Source organism: Octodon degus, unplaced genomic scaffold, assembly GCF_000260255.1.
Source record: "Octodon degus isolate 3935 unplaced genomic scaffold, OctDeg1.0 scaffold00307, whole genome shotgun sequence".
NCBI lineage: Eukaryota > Metazoa > Chordata > Mammalia > Rodentia > Octodontidae > Octodon > Octodon degus.
The window spans coordinates 1230520-1243351 of NW_004524883.1; the positions used below are offsets into that span (position 1 = coordinate 1230520).

Genomic DNA, 12832 nt, shown 5'->3' on the forward strand with positions numbered 1-12832 from the left:
CTGGGACTGGTCCCACTGGCGCAGGGTAGCAGGAAGCTCTCTGCACACTCACCGGACCTGGGCTTGGACTGGGTCTGGGGGCTCCAGGAACTCGGCAGAAAATCCTTAATCCAATGTTATATTGGGAATTTTTTAAAGTCAGTATCCCTAAGTTTTGTCTTTTCACCTCCCCTTGATGTGCCTGGTGTTTTCCAGGCAGACTAGTTCACCTCAGTTACCTTTTGCTCCCTCTCTCAATCATGAGAGAAAGAGGGAGGATGTTCTTATATATCTGGTTCTACCCAGCTTACTGGGTGCAGATCTATGAAGTATTAATTCATGTAGTTGTGCTTGCCTTGGGTTTGGCTGCTGTGCTTAGCTTCTTCCTGCTGTAGTCCATGGAAGTGAACCCACTGTGCCCTTGTGGCAAGATGTTCTGCTCCTGGATTAGCTGGGTGGTTCTGGCCCCTTGCCTCTCTGCAGGGATTTCAGTTACAGAGGTTCATACCAGGCTTGTATGGAGGGCCTGGGCTAGGTCCAGAAGAATCCAGTGTGTGCAAGGGAGCCAGGAAGCTCTCCCACACACCTGCCTAGCCTGGGTTTCATTTGTGTCTGGAGAGCACCAAAAGGTCTCACTCACATGTTGGTCCTGGGCTGGTTCTGGAGGGGTTCAGTGAGGGGGGTCTTCGGGGTTCCCAAGAGCACTGCTGGCTGGAAGTGTCACTCACATGCTGGGCTTGGGCTGGGTCCCGAGGCATCCAGTAGGCACACAGGAGTACTGAAGCTCTTCCACACAACTGCTGGGCATGGGCTTGGGCTTTGTCTCGATTATACATGTTCTAATCTCTCAGAAAATTTGTTCTTTCCTAGAAGATATCAAAACCCAGGGAATCATACAGGTAAAACCTATAGCAAATATGCTAGATTACTTTTAGATTTCTTTCACTAGGATCCACCAGATCTTGTCTGAAAAGCAGGTTATGCTTTACATGTTAAGGCCTTAACTGTCACCACCTTATATAGCCCAGATGAACTGTAGCTGCCTTATATAGTCCCTATGGGGTTTCCTACCTCATTACTGGGGAAGCTATCTTCTTTTCTCAGGGTTATTGGCCTCATGCTCTGGGGCAGGACAGCTCTTAAAAGCTGTCCTCATGTTTATTGGTTAGGGATGTGTGTAGGAGGCCTTAAAATAAAAAAAAAAGTTTTATTTTGCTCTGTGGGTATCCACAGAAGCTGCAAAAGTTAGAAGGGTTTTCAGAAATGAATTTGTCTCAGTTGATAGAAATTGCTCAGAAAGTGTGTCATAATAGACAGCATGCTGAAAGAGAGAGAGAGAGAGAGAGAGAGAGAGAGAGAGAGAGAGAGAGAGAAAGAGAAAAGTGATACTAGCAGCCTGGCAGAAAGAAGGGACATTTCAAGCAAAGATGTTCAAAGTTGCTAGAAAGGGAAGAAGAAATATGTTTATAACAGAATCAGAGGAAGTTTCAGATTGATGAGTTCCTGAGTCTCTGCCTCTCAGCCCCAGAGAACCCATGATGATGACTGCCAATGTTAGGGAAAAGCCTGTTAAAGTTTTGGTAGAAACTAAAGCAGATTTGTCAGTAGTTACTCAGCCTGTGGCCCCACTTTCAAATAGGAGAGTATTCAGTGTTTTCCAAAGAACCTACAAAAAGCTCTAACTTGTCTTTTTATAAGTACAAACTTTAAAAAAGTTATTACATTCTTGATCCTTCTGCTAATGTCTCAATAGCTATTCAAGATATTAAACAAAAAGTCAATGATATGTCAAATTCCGAAGCCCCTGGGACCTTGTCTTTATCATCCTTATGGGAAAACATTATTAGTTCCTCTTGGTGAAAATCTTTGACTATATTTCTAATTTTCCTGTTGATATTTGGCCCATACATGTTTAATTGTATCTTAGGCTTATTCTCCTCCAGACTCAAAGCTGTCTGCCTACTGAAGATGAAAATACCTGTTATCTTTTGAGAGTCTTAGATAGAACCTCTGGAAAGTATCTCTGACTACTGGTTCACAACTACAACCTTGTTCAGCCTGCAGAAACCAGAATAGCATTACCCATATATTCTTCATGGCAGTTGGTGTTACTTCTTCAGGGTGGGAGGAACCTTAATATATGTTTCTAGACAAGATGTAGTGGAATGAAACATCTGATCTGAAAGGTACCTGGGACAAGTTTGTGTGCTCCAAAAACCAAAGAATGAATTTTAGGAACAAATGGAAGTTGAGAGCAGAATATATTTGTTGGGGAAAGAAAGCTTCTGTCTGAGAGGGACAGAAGGGGACCCAAGTGGTTTGCCCCAGGAAGCTGTCTCTTCCATGGATTTGTATACAGTAAAACTTTGTGGGTTTAGGGTGTAGAAAATAGGAACTAATTTAGGTTTTCATAAGGTGGGACAAAACTATGGTCAAGCAATGAGATTACAAGCACCATTGCTCAGGTAAAATTAATGAAGTCCAGGACCAAATGGAAAAGCAAGTCACATAGCAAGTGGATATATATATATATATATATATATATATATATATGGATTTTATCTGGTATCCAGATGATAACAGTTGGATTAGTGACTCTTCCTGGCTTTATCAAGATGATGAGAAATACTGGATGCTTATCTTAGGGAGGTAAGCATTTGTTTGAACTTTGGACTTTAGGTCTGGTGCACAGCAGAAGCATCTATCTCTCTTACAGTTGCAAGGCATCTTGACTTCTGTGTTTTCTCTTTGAAGGCCTATCCCTGACTGACTGTAGATAATATTTCTATCTAACCTGGCTGCCTCCAGAAAAAATCTTTTTACATTTTTTGGAAGTTTTTGCCATTTCCTCTGTAAACAGGGTTTCTATGACTTTCTGCTGCTTCTATCTTTCTCATTTTCTCCAATCACTCTTAAATTGTACTGTTTTGCTCATCTTGTAACAATTATACTAATTTGAAAGGTCTCGCTATTTCTAAGATATCTTTGTGTTTATGGTCATTAGTTTCAATCTTATTTTGTAGATATTTCATCTTGGCCTGCCTTCAATCTTCTGCATGACTTTTCAGTGGAGATTTTCTTATTTTTTTATTGTTTTCCCATAATTTTATTGAGAAACAAACAGCAATGAGACAGTTTCAAACCAAACTGGTAGGAAAGTTTCAATAATTAACACATTGCATACATTCTTCCTAGTGGTTAAGTGCTGTACAAGATGCGGACATGATATCCTATTTACAAACACTATTAGAACAAATCCTTCTATTCATTAAGAGAATGTAACTATATACCTATCCCAACCATTTTGAATACTCAGATACAAAATGGACATTCATCTATATCCCTTTTTTGTTTAGTTTCATTTTTTGAATATTATATGTGTGTTAACTCAGCAAAACACTGTAAAAGAGTCCTGTAGCCCATAATAGTATTGGGTCTTCTGCTTCACTGGAAATGTCAGAAATTTTTGACCTGAGTAACCTACAGCTCAACATAACAGCATAGCTTTACTTCTTATACTTCGTTTTTATACTTTTCTGCTGGCTGGTTAAGACTAAGGTAAAGCAGGACCTATGCAACAAGAATTGTAGCTTTTGGGTCTGATAAGGCAGTGAAATCCCCTCAGGATTTATCCTGAGATCCTGTACCTCAGATTTTAGATCCTTTGTCAGTGTCAGCCATGTGGACGAGTCACGGCCATTGCTTGGCCAATGTGCTCTCTGTGAAAGCCTGAGAATGTTTTCTCTCCATATGACTCTCCTTTGGCACACTCTACATCATCAATTACTTTTCTCTTTGGCCCCATAATCTCCTTGATCAGAAAATTTGGGACACTACCGAGTTACATGACGTTACAGTCAGTGGAGCTTTTAATCCTCTGAATTTGTGTTTGTATCTGTGGATTCAAATAGATCTGTGGAAGAAATGTATTCCATTTTTTTCCTACATTGGACATTCATGTATCCCTCATTTTCCTGAGTTTCTCCTTTATTTAATAATGTGTTTCTGCTTTAATCTCTTTCATTTTGATCACCAGTTCCTTTTACATCTTACAGATTATTTATTCTATAGTATCTTTAAATTGTTGTTTTACTTCTGTTGCTGTCATTTTAGAAAGTTCCAGTGGCTGGCTTCTAATTCTTTTTCTCACTGTGCTCTGGACATTCTCTGAATGGGCCAGCCTTTTAATGTAAAATTTTGCTTCTTTGTCTTGTCACTTTATATGCTAATTTATTTATTTTTTTGTTTTGATGCTTGTAGATTTCTTTTGGTACATAGCTTTATCCTTGGTATTCAGCACCTACTGGGGAGGGGTGCAGTGTTGGGCTCACTAGGGCATTAGTTGTGTGAGGTACAGTGAGTGCTTTTAGAGATACGGGATCCTAAATAAGATCATTACATGACAGCTATCTCACATGTGAACTCTACCATTGTGGAGGCTTTTGGGTGGAAAATGAGTGAGGCCTGGGTGCCTCCAGTTCCCTCCAACATTTTTTGACCCAAGCCCCTGTGACTCCATTGATCTCTGTCAGGACGTGAGAATGGATATGTTCTTCACAGTGTCACATAGCTTTCATCAGAAGCCAAATGTATGAGGCATGTGACCCTGTCTTGCATAACTAAGACAGAATAGAAAGATGTTGATTTTTATAATGAAAATTTCAAGTTGATAACTTCTTAAAATGTATTTTGCACAGGGTCCACAGGGTCCTCAGTGTCTCATTATTCAGGTCAGACTCTTAGTGATACTCTTGTTTTTAGCCTCCAAAGCCTTGCAATTACACCACCATGCCCAGTCTTCCAGTTGATTCTTGGTATAATTCTCTCTGGGTAAAACTGATCTGCCTTGTGGAAGAGGAGAAACTAGTGATATTTAGAACAAGTTTCTCATTCCTGAGAGTTTTTCAAAGGTAAGACCAGAACCTATTATGATTCTTCTACAAAGAAATAGATTTCACCGACCTTATCAGACCCAAAAGCTACAACTCTTGTTGCATAGGACCTGCTTTACCTTGGTCTTAACCAGCCATCAGAAAAGTATAAAAACGAAATATAAGAAGTAAAGCCATGGTGTTATGTTGAGCTGTAGGGGACTCAGGTCAACAATTTCTGACATTGCCAATCAAGCGGAAGACCCAATATTATTATGGGCTACTGGACTCTTTTAGAGTATTTTGCTGAGTTTGCACACCTATAATATTCAAATAATGGAACTTAAAAAAAAAGGGATATAGATGAATGTCCATTTTGTATCTTTGTATTCAAAATGGTTAGGATAGATATATAGTTACATTCTCTTAATGAATAGAGTGATTAGTTCTAATGGTGTTTGTAAATAGGATATCATGTCCGCATCTTGTACAGCAATTAACCACTGGGAAGAATGTATGCAATGTGTTAATTATTGAAACTGTCTTACCAATTTGATTTGGAACTGTCTCATTGCTATTTGTTTATCAATAAAATTATGGGAAAAAATCTGTAAATAAAAAAATAGATCAAAGGGTGTTTGTTGATATATGGCTAAGTGATCATTGCCCAGAAGCTCTGGGTTCTCTGGCTTACGGATTGCTGTGACCTTGGCCTACCTTCTGGGGAAGGCAGGAGTTCAAGGTCATGCCAGGTGGAAAGGGCTGAGGCTGCAGAGTGGCTCCCTAGGAGGTGATGTTGAGCCCTTGGACAATGCTTGGCTGCAAACAATTCAATCAGCCCTGCCAAAGTAGAAGAGAAGAGGGCAAGTGATAGAAGTGAATGCACACAGAATTTGGAAGTGTGTTGGAAGAGGAGAGGAAGGGGGCTTAAACCTGAGGAACTGAAAGGGAAAGAGCTGGTGGCCAGGTGCAGTGTGGGGAAGACAGGGCTGGTGTGGAAGGGCCAGGCTCCGAGGAACGGGGCGAACTGAACTGAGTGCTGGCCAGGTAGAGAGCATCAAATGGGACTTGGGAGCCTAGGCTTCATCACAGCCTCCTAAGTAGTACACAGCACTGAATCTGAAAAATCTGCCCCACACAAGAGAGGCCCAGGAACCATGACACTCATGGTTGACAGGAGTTACCCCTTTTTCACTGCTCAACTCTTTGTCAAATTGTTGGGGCTTGACGAAGTTTGTTCACTTAGAGATGGTGAGAAGCTCCTAAAACCCAGAGATTTCATATTTGTAGCATTGAACAAGAACATGGGACCATGTGCATGAGGACAGTTTTAAATGCTGCAGACATCCCACTGCACAGGAATCAGAACCACATGGAAGTGCTGAGCATTAAAACAAATTGTGCTTGAGCAGTCAGGGACCTCTGTTGTTTCCCTACATTGCATGAAATGGAAGAAGGGAAGAAAAGTGGAAGGGAGAAAGCAGCCATAACCAGAATGGAAAGCAGTGCAAGTTCACAGGCAGTGGGGTCAGTGAACAAGCAGGACTTCAGCTACATTCTGTCTTGAGAACCATGTAGTGTCACAGTGCAATCCCCATGGCCCATGCTCATGAGATTCTTTCTTTTGTTGTGAAAAGCTGGTGAGGCCAGCGGTGAGGCTAATCTTATTCTGCTTTTACAAGTGTCCCAGGGTGCTGCTTATACAGGAGAGAAAGGGGGAGCCATTTTTAAAGACTACTGAGGATCTTCTATTATTTCTTCCAGAGGAGAAAGGAGTTAGATGTGTTTGTTGCACATGAGATTATCCCCAGAGTCTCCCTAAAGCTGGAGATGGAACCTCTGAACTGGCCTCATCTTAAGGTGTCCTGGAAACTCCACAGTGGGTGATCTCTCGCTTGGGCTATGAACAGAGATCCAGGAAAGGCAGACCTGTCTCATTCCTGTGATCAGAAGTTCCAACCTGAGCCCACCTTTACTTTCTGGTTTTAATTTACTTGAATCTTTCTGCACAGGCCTTAGATTTACTCCTGTGATAACACCATACTCAGTAACCCCCCAAACCTCTACTCGTATGCAGCAGGGCATGCAATATGGAGAGCATGGCTTGAGAACTGCATCTTCTAAGCCCTGGGGTTAAGTCAAGGGAATTGGACACTATCACACCCAACAGAGTTCCTCCTACCCTAGATGTTGTGTTTACAGTCAGTGAAATCCTCATCTTGCAACAAGCTTTGTCATTTCTTGGGTCTCCCACACATCTCAGGGACATCAGGATCACTTGAGTGTGTGATCTGTATTTTAGTTTGTCTTGCACTGTCAGCTCCCTCTCTGCAGTGTACTTGCCCTGGGGCCTGATGGAGTTAGTCTTGCCTACCCTTCCATGAGGCATATGTCCCCTCCATTCACTTGTGTCATGTCCTCATGTAATCTGAGGGGATGCACAGATTTACTCACCTTAACCTTTCCCTCTAGTTGACAGGTAAAAGCAAGAGAGACAAGATCAGTCTATAGCACAGACTCTATGCCTTGTGATCCTGGGCAACAAGATGGAGAAGATGGCAAGAAGGGAAATAACAGAGTCCCAGGTGAAGGAATGACTGCATTACATAGAATTATAAGAGCAACTGAAGGTGTGTGTGGCTTGGAGCAGAATGATTTCTAAATCTCAGGTACCTCTGGAGTGCCATGTGGCTATAGTTTAGTCTTGGTCTTAGAGGAGAAAGGTGAAGGAAATAATTTCAGTTTAGAATTAAGAGTCACTGAGGATACTCCACAGCCCATTATCCCTAAACCTATGGGAGAGTAAAGTCCTGATGAGTAAGAGCCTCCTCTACCCAGTGTGGTGGGACTGAGTAGTGACCTGAGTGGTGCTTGACAGGTCTGCAGCATCCATGAAACTATCCCTCTTCCCCACTGCCATTTGACACATGAAGAAGTCACATGTTCACCCTGAGACACTGATGGTGCTTAGATTCTGTCCTTGCAAAAGGGGAGGCCATGGGAAAGGTAAAGTAGGTTAGAGGGACCTGGTTAACAGCTTTGAGTGGGATTTTGAAGGTACTGAGGGGAATCAGGAAGGGAGGAGGCAGCAAGCAACATATTTGTCCCACTGACCTGCTTAGCACAGAGTTGGTGCCCATGAAGGAAAGTACATGAATAAAAAAGAAAGAAACCTTCTTACTGAGATGAGATATTTATTTAGTTGCTGGTATCTGCTCTTGAGATCTTTTAAGCTCATGCTCAGGTAAGATGGTTGTTCAGAGAGGGGGCATTAATTGCTTCCTGTAGCAAGTAGTGTTTCATGGTTTCCTCTATCCAGTCTAGATAAGGTGAGAGTTTGGTGTAGACCCCTGGAGGTTTCCCTGTTTTTTTTCCATAGCAGACCATGGCCTGAACCACATTTCCACACATGAGGGGGTCTCCAGAGTCACCCTGTAAAAAGAGAGTGAGGTCATGAGGCAGGTGTCCTCCTCACCTTTCCCCTCTGGTGTCCTAAACCCCTGTTGAAGTACTACTCATATTCTGCTGATGGTAGATGAGAGTGAAAGACAGGCCCCGGGGCCCTTAGCAGCCTGCTCTGACTGTTGACATAGTTTTTGCTTTACCTCACTTGGGCAGTTAGGCTTTGTCCTCATCCCAGGTCCTGGAACCTCTTCCCTCTAGAGCTCTGTGGGACCAGTGGTTTTAGGCTTGTGTTTAAACACAGGGAGACACATAAGTGTCCGGGCATAGAGCAGGGAAGATGAGGGTCAGGGGCTCTGAGGAGCCAATTGCGTATAATTACTGCACACCAAAGAATGGTTTCTATTGCTTGTGATGTGAGCTCAGGCAATGTGTTGCAAACTCCTGCTACCAGAGGGCACCTTTCTCCAGAGGACACTTGGACAAGTGGTGAAAGCTTCAGTTACTTATCAGTTCAGGAAGAATTCTCTCAGCTTACTAAATCATGTCTCTTGGCCCTTACTAAGGGCTGTTCTTGCTGCTATATCTTTCCCAGACACTCATTCTCCCAAGGCAAAGTGTGAAAGAGCAACTGTCTTACCTTAAAGGAAGATTTTTTAATTTTTGGGTCCCCAGCACAGATCTGAGTAGCACTGTCATAATAGCGAAAGCGTTTCTTACACTCCTCATCCATTTGCACTGTTATCTTCACCTCCCGCAGTGTTTTAGGAAGTTTTCTTCTGGGGGCCAACCGTCCCCAACCAGCCACCTGGCATATTGCACCTGGCTTCACTTGAGATTTTCCCTTGGGAAGCTCCAGAATCTGCACCTCTTTGGTTAGACTGGCCTTTTCCTCCAGCTGATGGGAAAGAAATAAGAAATATGAACCTGTGCTTTCTTGGCCTGGACACAGTGATGGATGATGGCAAGGAGGGAAGTTGCGGAGTCCCACTGGTAGGGGCAATCCTGTAGGAAGAGAGGAAGAGCAGCAGGGAGGTGTGCCTTACCTGAAGCAGCATGATGTCATTGATGCTTTCTTTATGATTGTACAGTGGATGTGGGATGTTTATTTGCACACGTATGACCTGCTGAGTCTCCTCCTGCTGCTTGATGTTGTGGGCCCCTAGTTTAATGGTTATTTCTCGACCTTCTGAGTGCTAAGGTCTGTAAAGAGAGGAGAGTTGTTTGAAGAATGTGGAGCCTCAGAGGACCTATCCAGGAGCTGTAAGTAACAGGTTACAGTTGGTAAATGTTTTAGGTCTAGATGACAAGAGGGCCACTTGCCTGAGTGACCATGCCCTCTCCTTCTTAGTAACACAGACTGAAATCTTGGACCTAGGGCTCCAGAAGTTCTCAGGGCTCACTTACCTCCATGAAAACACAATTACTTTATGGTCTATTGTTATGCCAAGGAGTGATCCTGGGCCTTAATATGTCAGATTTACTAACCCTGGTCTTCCTATGTCTTCAATTCCTTAGGTGCCAACTTGCTTGACAACCCTTGGGACATGGGTAGCCCCTTTCACTCTGAAAGGAGTCTCCTTCTTGTGTATTTCCAGGAGCTTAAGGAGTGTCTCGGGAGGAAGGGTATCTGAGGAGCATTTCCCCAAAGCGGGGGGCTAGTTTTCCTTCTTCACCTTTCCATACAGTGAGCAGCTGTCAGCACAAACTTTTCATGTATCAGGAAGCCACCACACCTCCATGCATGAGTAATATTTGTGAGGCGAAGGAAGGCCATGTAGGGCCAGGAGTGGGGCTTGGCTTTGTGTCCCCCGACGATCTCCCCTGAGAGAAAAAGCCAGTTTTGAAGAGCCATTGAGTCAGTGCCTGAGCATCTACAAAATGTCTTCAGAACTTGACATTTTCCACCTGGGAGGCTGTGGAGCTGGGAGGAACCTGGAATGAGGAGCCTCAGCTGCTTTTGTGTAAAGAGGGAAGTCAGGTCTTGGCCTCAAAATCTTTCTTCCCCATGCAGGTGGAGATGTACATAGCAGGCTGGAGACAATAAAATCCTACAGGTTTTTAACAATTCCTCTGCTGACCTTTCATTTCCATTGAGAACCTTAAACCCTCAGAGTCCTGTGATATCTATCATTCTGATGCATCCTAATGGCAAGGCTTCAGGTGTGTTCTAGATGTTGCCTAATCCTCTTTCCTAGGCCCTGAGATGTAATGGGTGCCCCAGAACTGTTCATTGGTTGTGAGAGAACGTCTCTGGGTAGTCTCTGGACCAAGGTTTATAGGACAGTGTTGATGGGATTCTGAAAGACAGGATAGTCAGAGTCTGTCTGTGGCTCATATGGAAGGCATGAGAGATAGTAAGGAATGGACAGAATGCAGCATTGGATAAAGCAGATTTGGATCAAGCACAATTGCATACTATATCTGAGGAAAGGGAAAAGTAGCGTTCTGGGAATCTGCTAAGTTGCTGACGAGGGCAGCAGCTTTCTTCTGCCAGATACAGAAGATAGGCCTATACTGGCCTATACAGTATTTGATACTTTCTCATCATTAGCCTATACTTTGAGGAAAGACCCACTTTCTAGATGAGAAACTTTGACACCTAGTGAGGGTAGAGTGTCCCCTCACTCTTGTTGAAAACAGTTTTTTTTTAGCCTACCCAGTGCCATATTTGGGGTTCTCTGGTAGATTGGAAGTCAGGTTCAGGACATGACTGGTAGACAGAAGAATCAGAGGTGTGCAGAGGACAGGACACTCATGTCCTGTGTATAATGGTCTGTTTCTCTTGTAGATGGAGTTGTTAACTTACCTGCCTTTGTCCTGAAAAGTAGAGAGAAGGCCACCAGGAGCAGGAGCAGAAGCTGCTGCATCTTCCCAAGAAGGCTTCCAAGGTGAGATCTTCTGAAGCTTTGTCCATGCTGTTTTTTAGTGCCTAGTAGAGGAAAGGGGAGGAGTTGGCTCAGTCACTTATGTTTCTGCCTGATTTTGTGAGGTTTCATCATGGGAGGCTTTCTAAGACAGCACCCATCTCCCAATGCCTTCCCTCATGACTTCCTTTACATCATTGTGTGACAATCACACAGTGATCACTGCTTATGATTCATGGCAGATCACCTGTTGCAGTTAACAAGAGGAACACAACAGTGTATGGTGGGGACTGGAGAATTTAGTACTGCCATAAACCTGGGTTCCCAATGGCACAATTTGCAACAGAAATGATCTAAGTCCATCAGGATAGATTCTGCAGCGTATGAGCATTAGGCCTTTCTCTTGTGTTAGAAGTGAGCCTGTTGGAAAGAGATTTCCTGTTGGAAATCCTTATGGGATTCTGTCATCTGGTGAAGATGACAGAATCCCATAACCCAATGTCATGAAGGCCATGGTGGAGTGATGTCCTCAGCAGTAACGAAGCATAGCCACTGTGTACTAAATTTACCTGATGACTCTTGCATTCTCATAGCCTCCTTCTCAGGGTGTCCTCAGCACCTCCTATTTTATTATAAATATTCAGTGTGAAGGAATTCATCTGTTTTCTCAATACTTTAAAATTAATGTTATTGTGAAAAAATGACAGTGAGACAGTTTCAAAATAGGTTGGTAGGAGAGTTACAACAGTTAATACAAAGCATTGTGTTGTCTTTGTAGTAGTCATCCACTTCTCAATATTTTTAAACAAAGTTCGTGCACGTAACATTTATTGGTCTAAGTGAAGAAACTGCCCTCATTTGCTCTCACGACTTTGGGTAGGCTATGTGGATCCCGTTAGAACCACCTGAGCTAGGGATGGAGTTGCAGGATTTATATAAGAGCACTGAAGTCTTGTCTTTTGCACTCTGCTGTGCTCTGCTTTCTGGGAAGTGTGTTCCTTGTTGAAACATGTCCTTTTGCCATATTGTTTCTGCTTTGGAGCCCAGGACTGAATCCTCTGAAATCATGTTGGTAGATGGACAGCAGTGTCTCTAAATATCCAGGTTCTGGTGATTTAAGCTCCTCTTTCTGTGTCCATATTTTACATTGTTTTCTGTAAGTTCTTCTCCCCTTGAGAAGATAAAATTCTAGTGTTAATATCTTCCTGGTAAATAATCACCAACATTTATCAAAGCTCATGTTTGTAATTGAACTTCCCCAATAGTAAAGAATTAAAAAAATTATCTTTCTGATTGAAGTTATGATATGCATTCACTAGGAAAATTCAGAATGTAGAAAGTAAAAATAACACTTATTGTCTATTTACTCCAGACAATGCAAATATTATTAGTATGTGCTTGTATTACATAATGATTACATTTATCATGCACAGGTGGTGCATGACACACGTTATTTCTTTCTTTTTTTTTCAACAAATAATACACTGCATATATTCCTCTTAGTGGTTAATTGCTGTACAAGATGCAGACTTTTGATCCTACTTACAAACACCACTAGAAAAAATCATTCTATTCATTAAGAGAATGCAACTATATATCTATCCCGACCACTTTGCATACACAGATACAAAATGGACATTCTTAGTTATACCCCAATTTTTTTTAAGTTCCGTTGTTGAATATTATAGGTGTGTAAATTCAGCAAAATATTCT

General features: G+C 42.5%; 1 protein-coding gene across 1 annotated transcript; it reads right to left on the minus strand.

Annotated features, from left to right (window-relative positions):
• Positions 1 to 8090: 8090 nt before the first annotated feature.
• On the minus strand, positions 8091 to 11122 carry LOC101567877 (granzyme B-like). Its single transcript, XM_023707736.1, has 5 exons — positions 11062 to 11122; positions 9939 to 10076; positions 9299 to 9438; positions 8893 to 9150; positions 8091 to 8282 (listed from the first exon to the last, which is right to left on the minus strand). Exons 1-5 carry the CDS (start codon positions 11120 to 11122, stop codon positions 8091 to 8093), a joined length of 789 nt encoding a protein of 262 aa, XP_023563504.1.
• Between the last annotated feature and the right edge of the window lie 1710 nt (positions 11123 to 12832).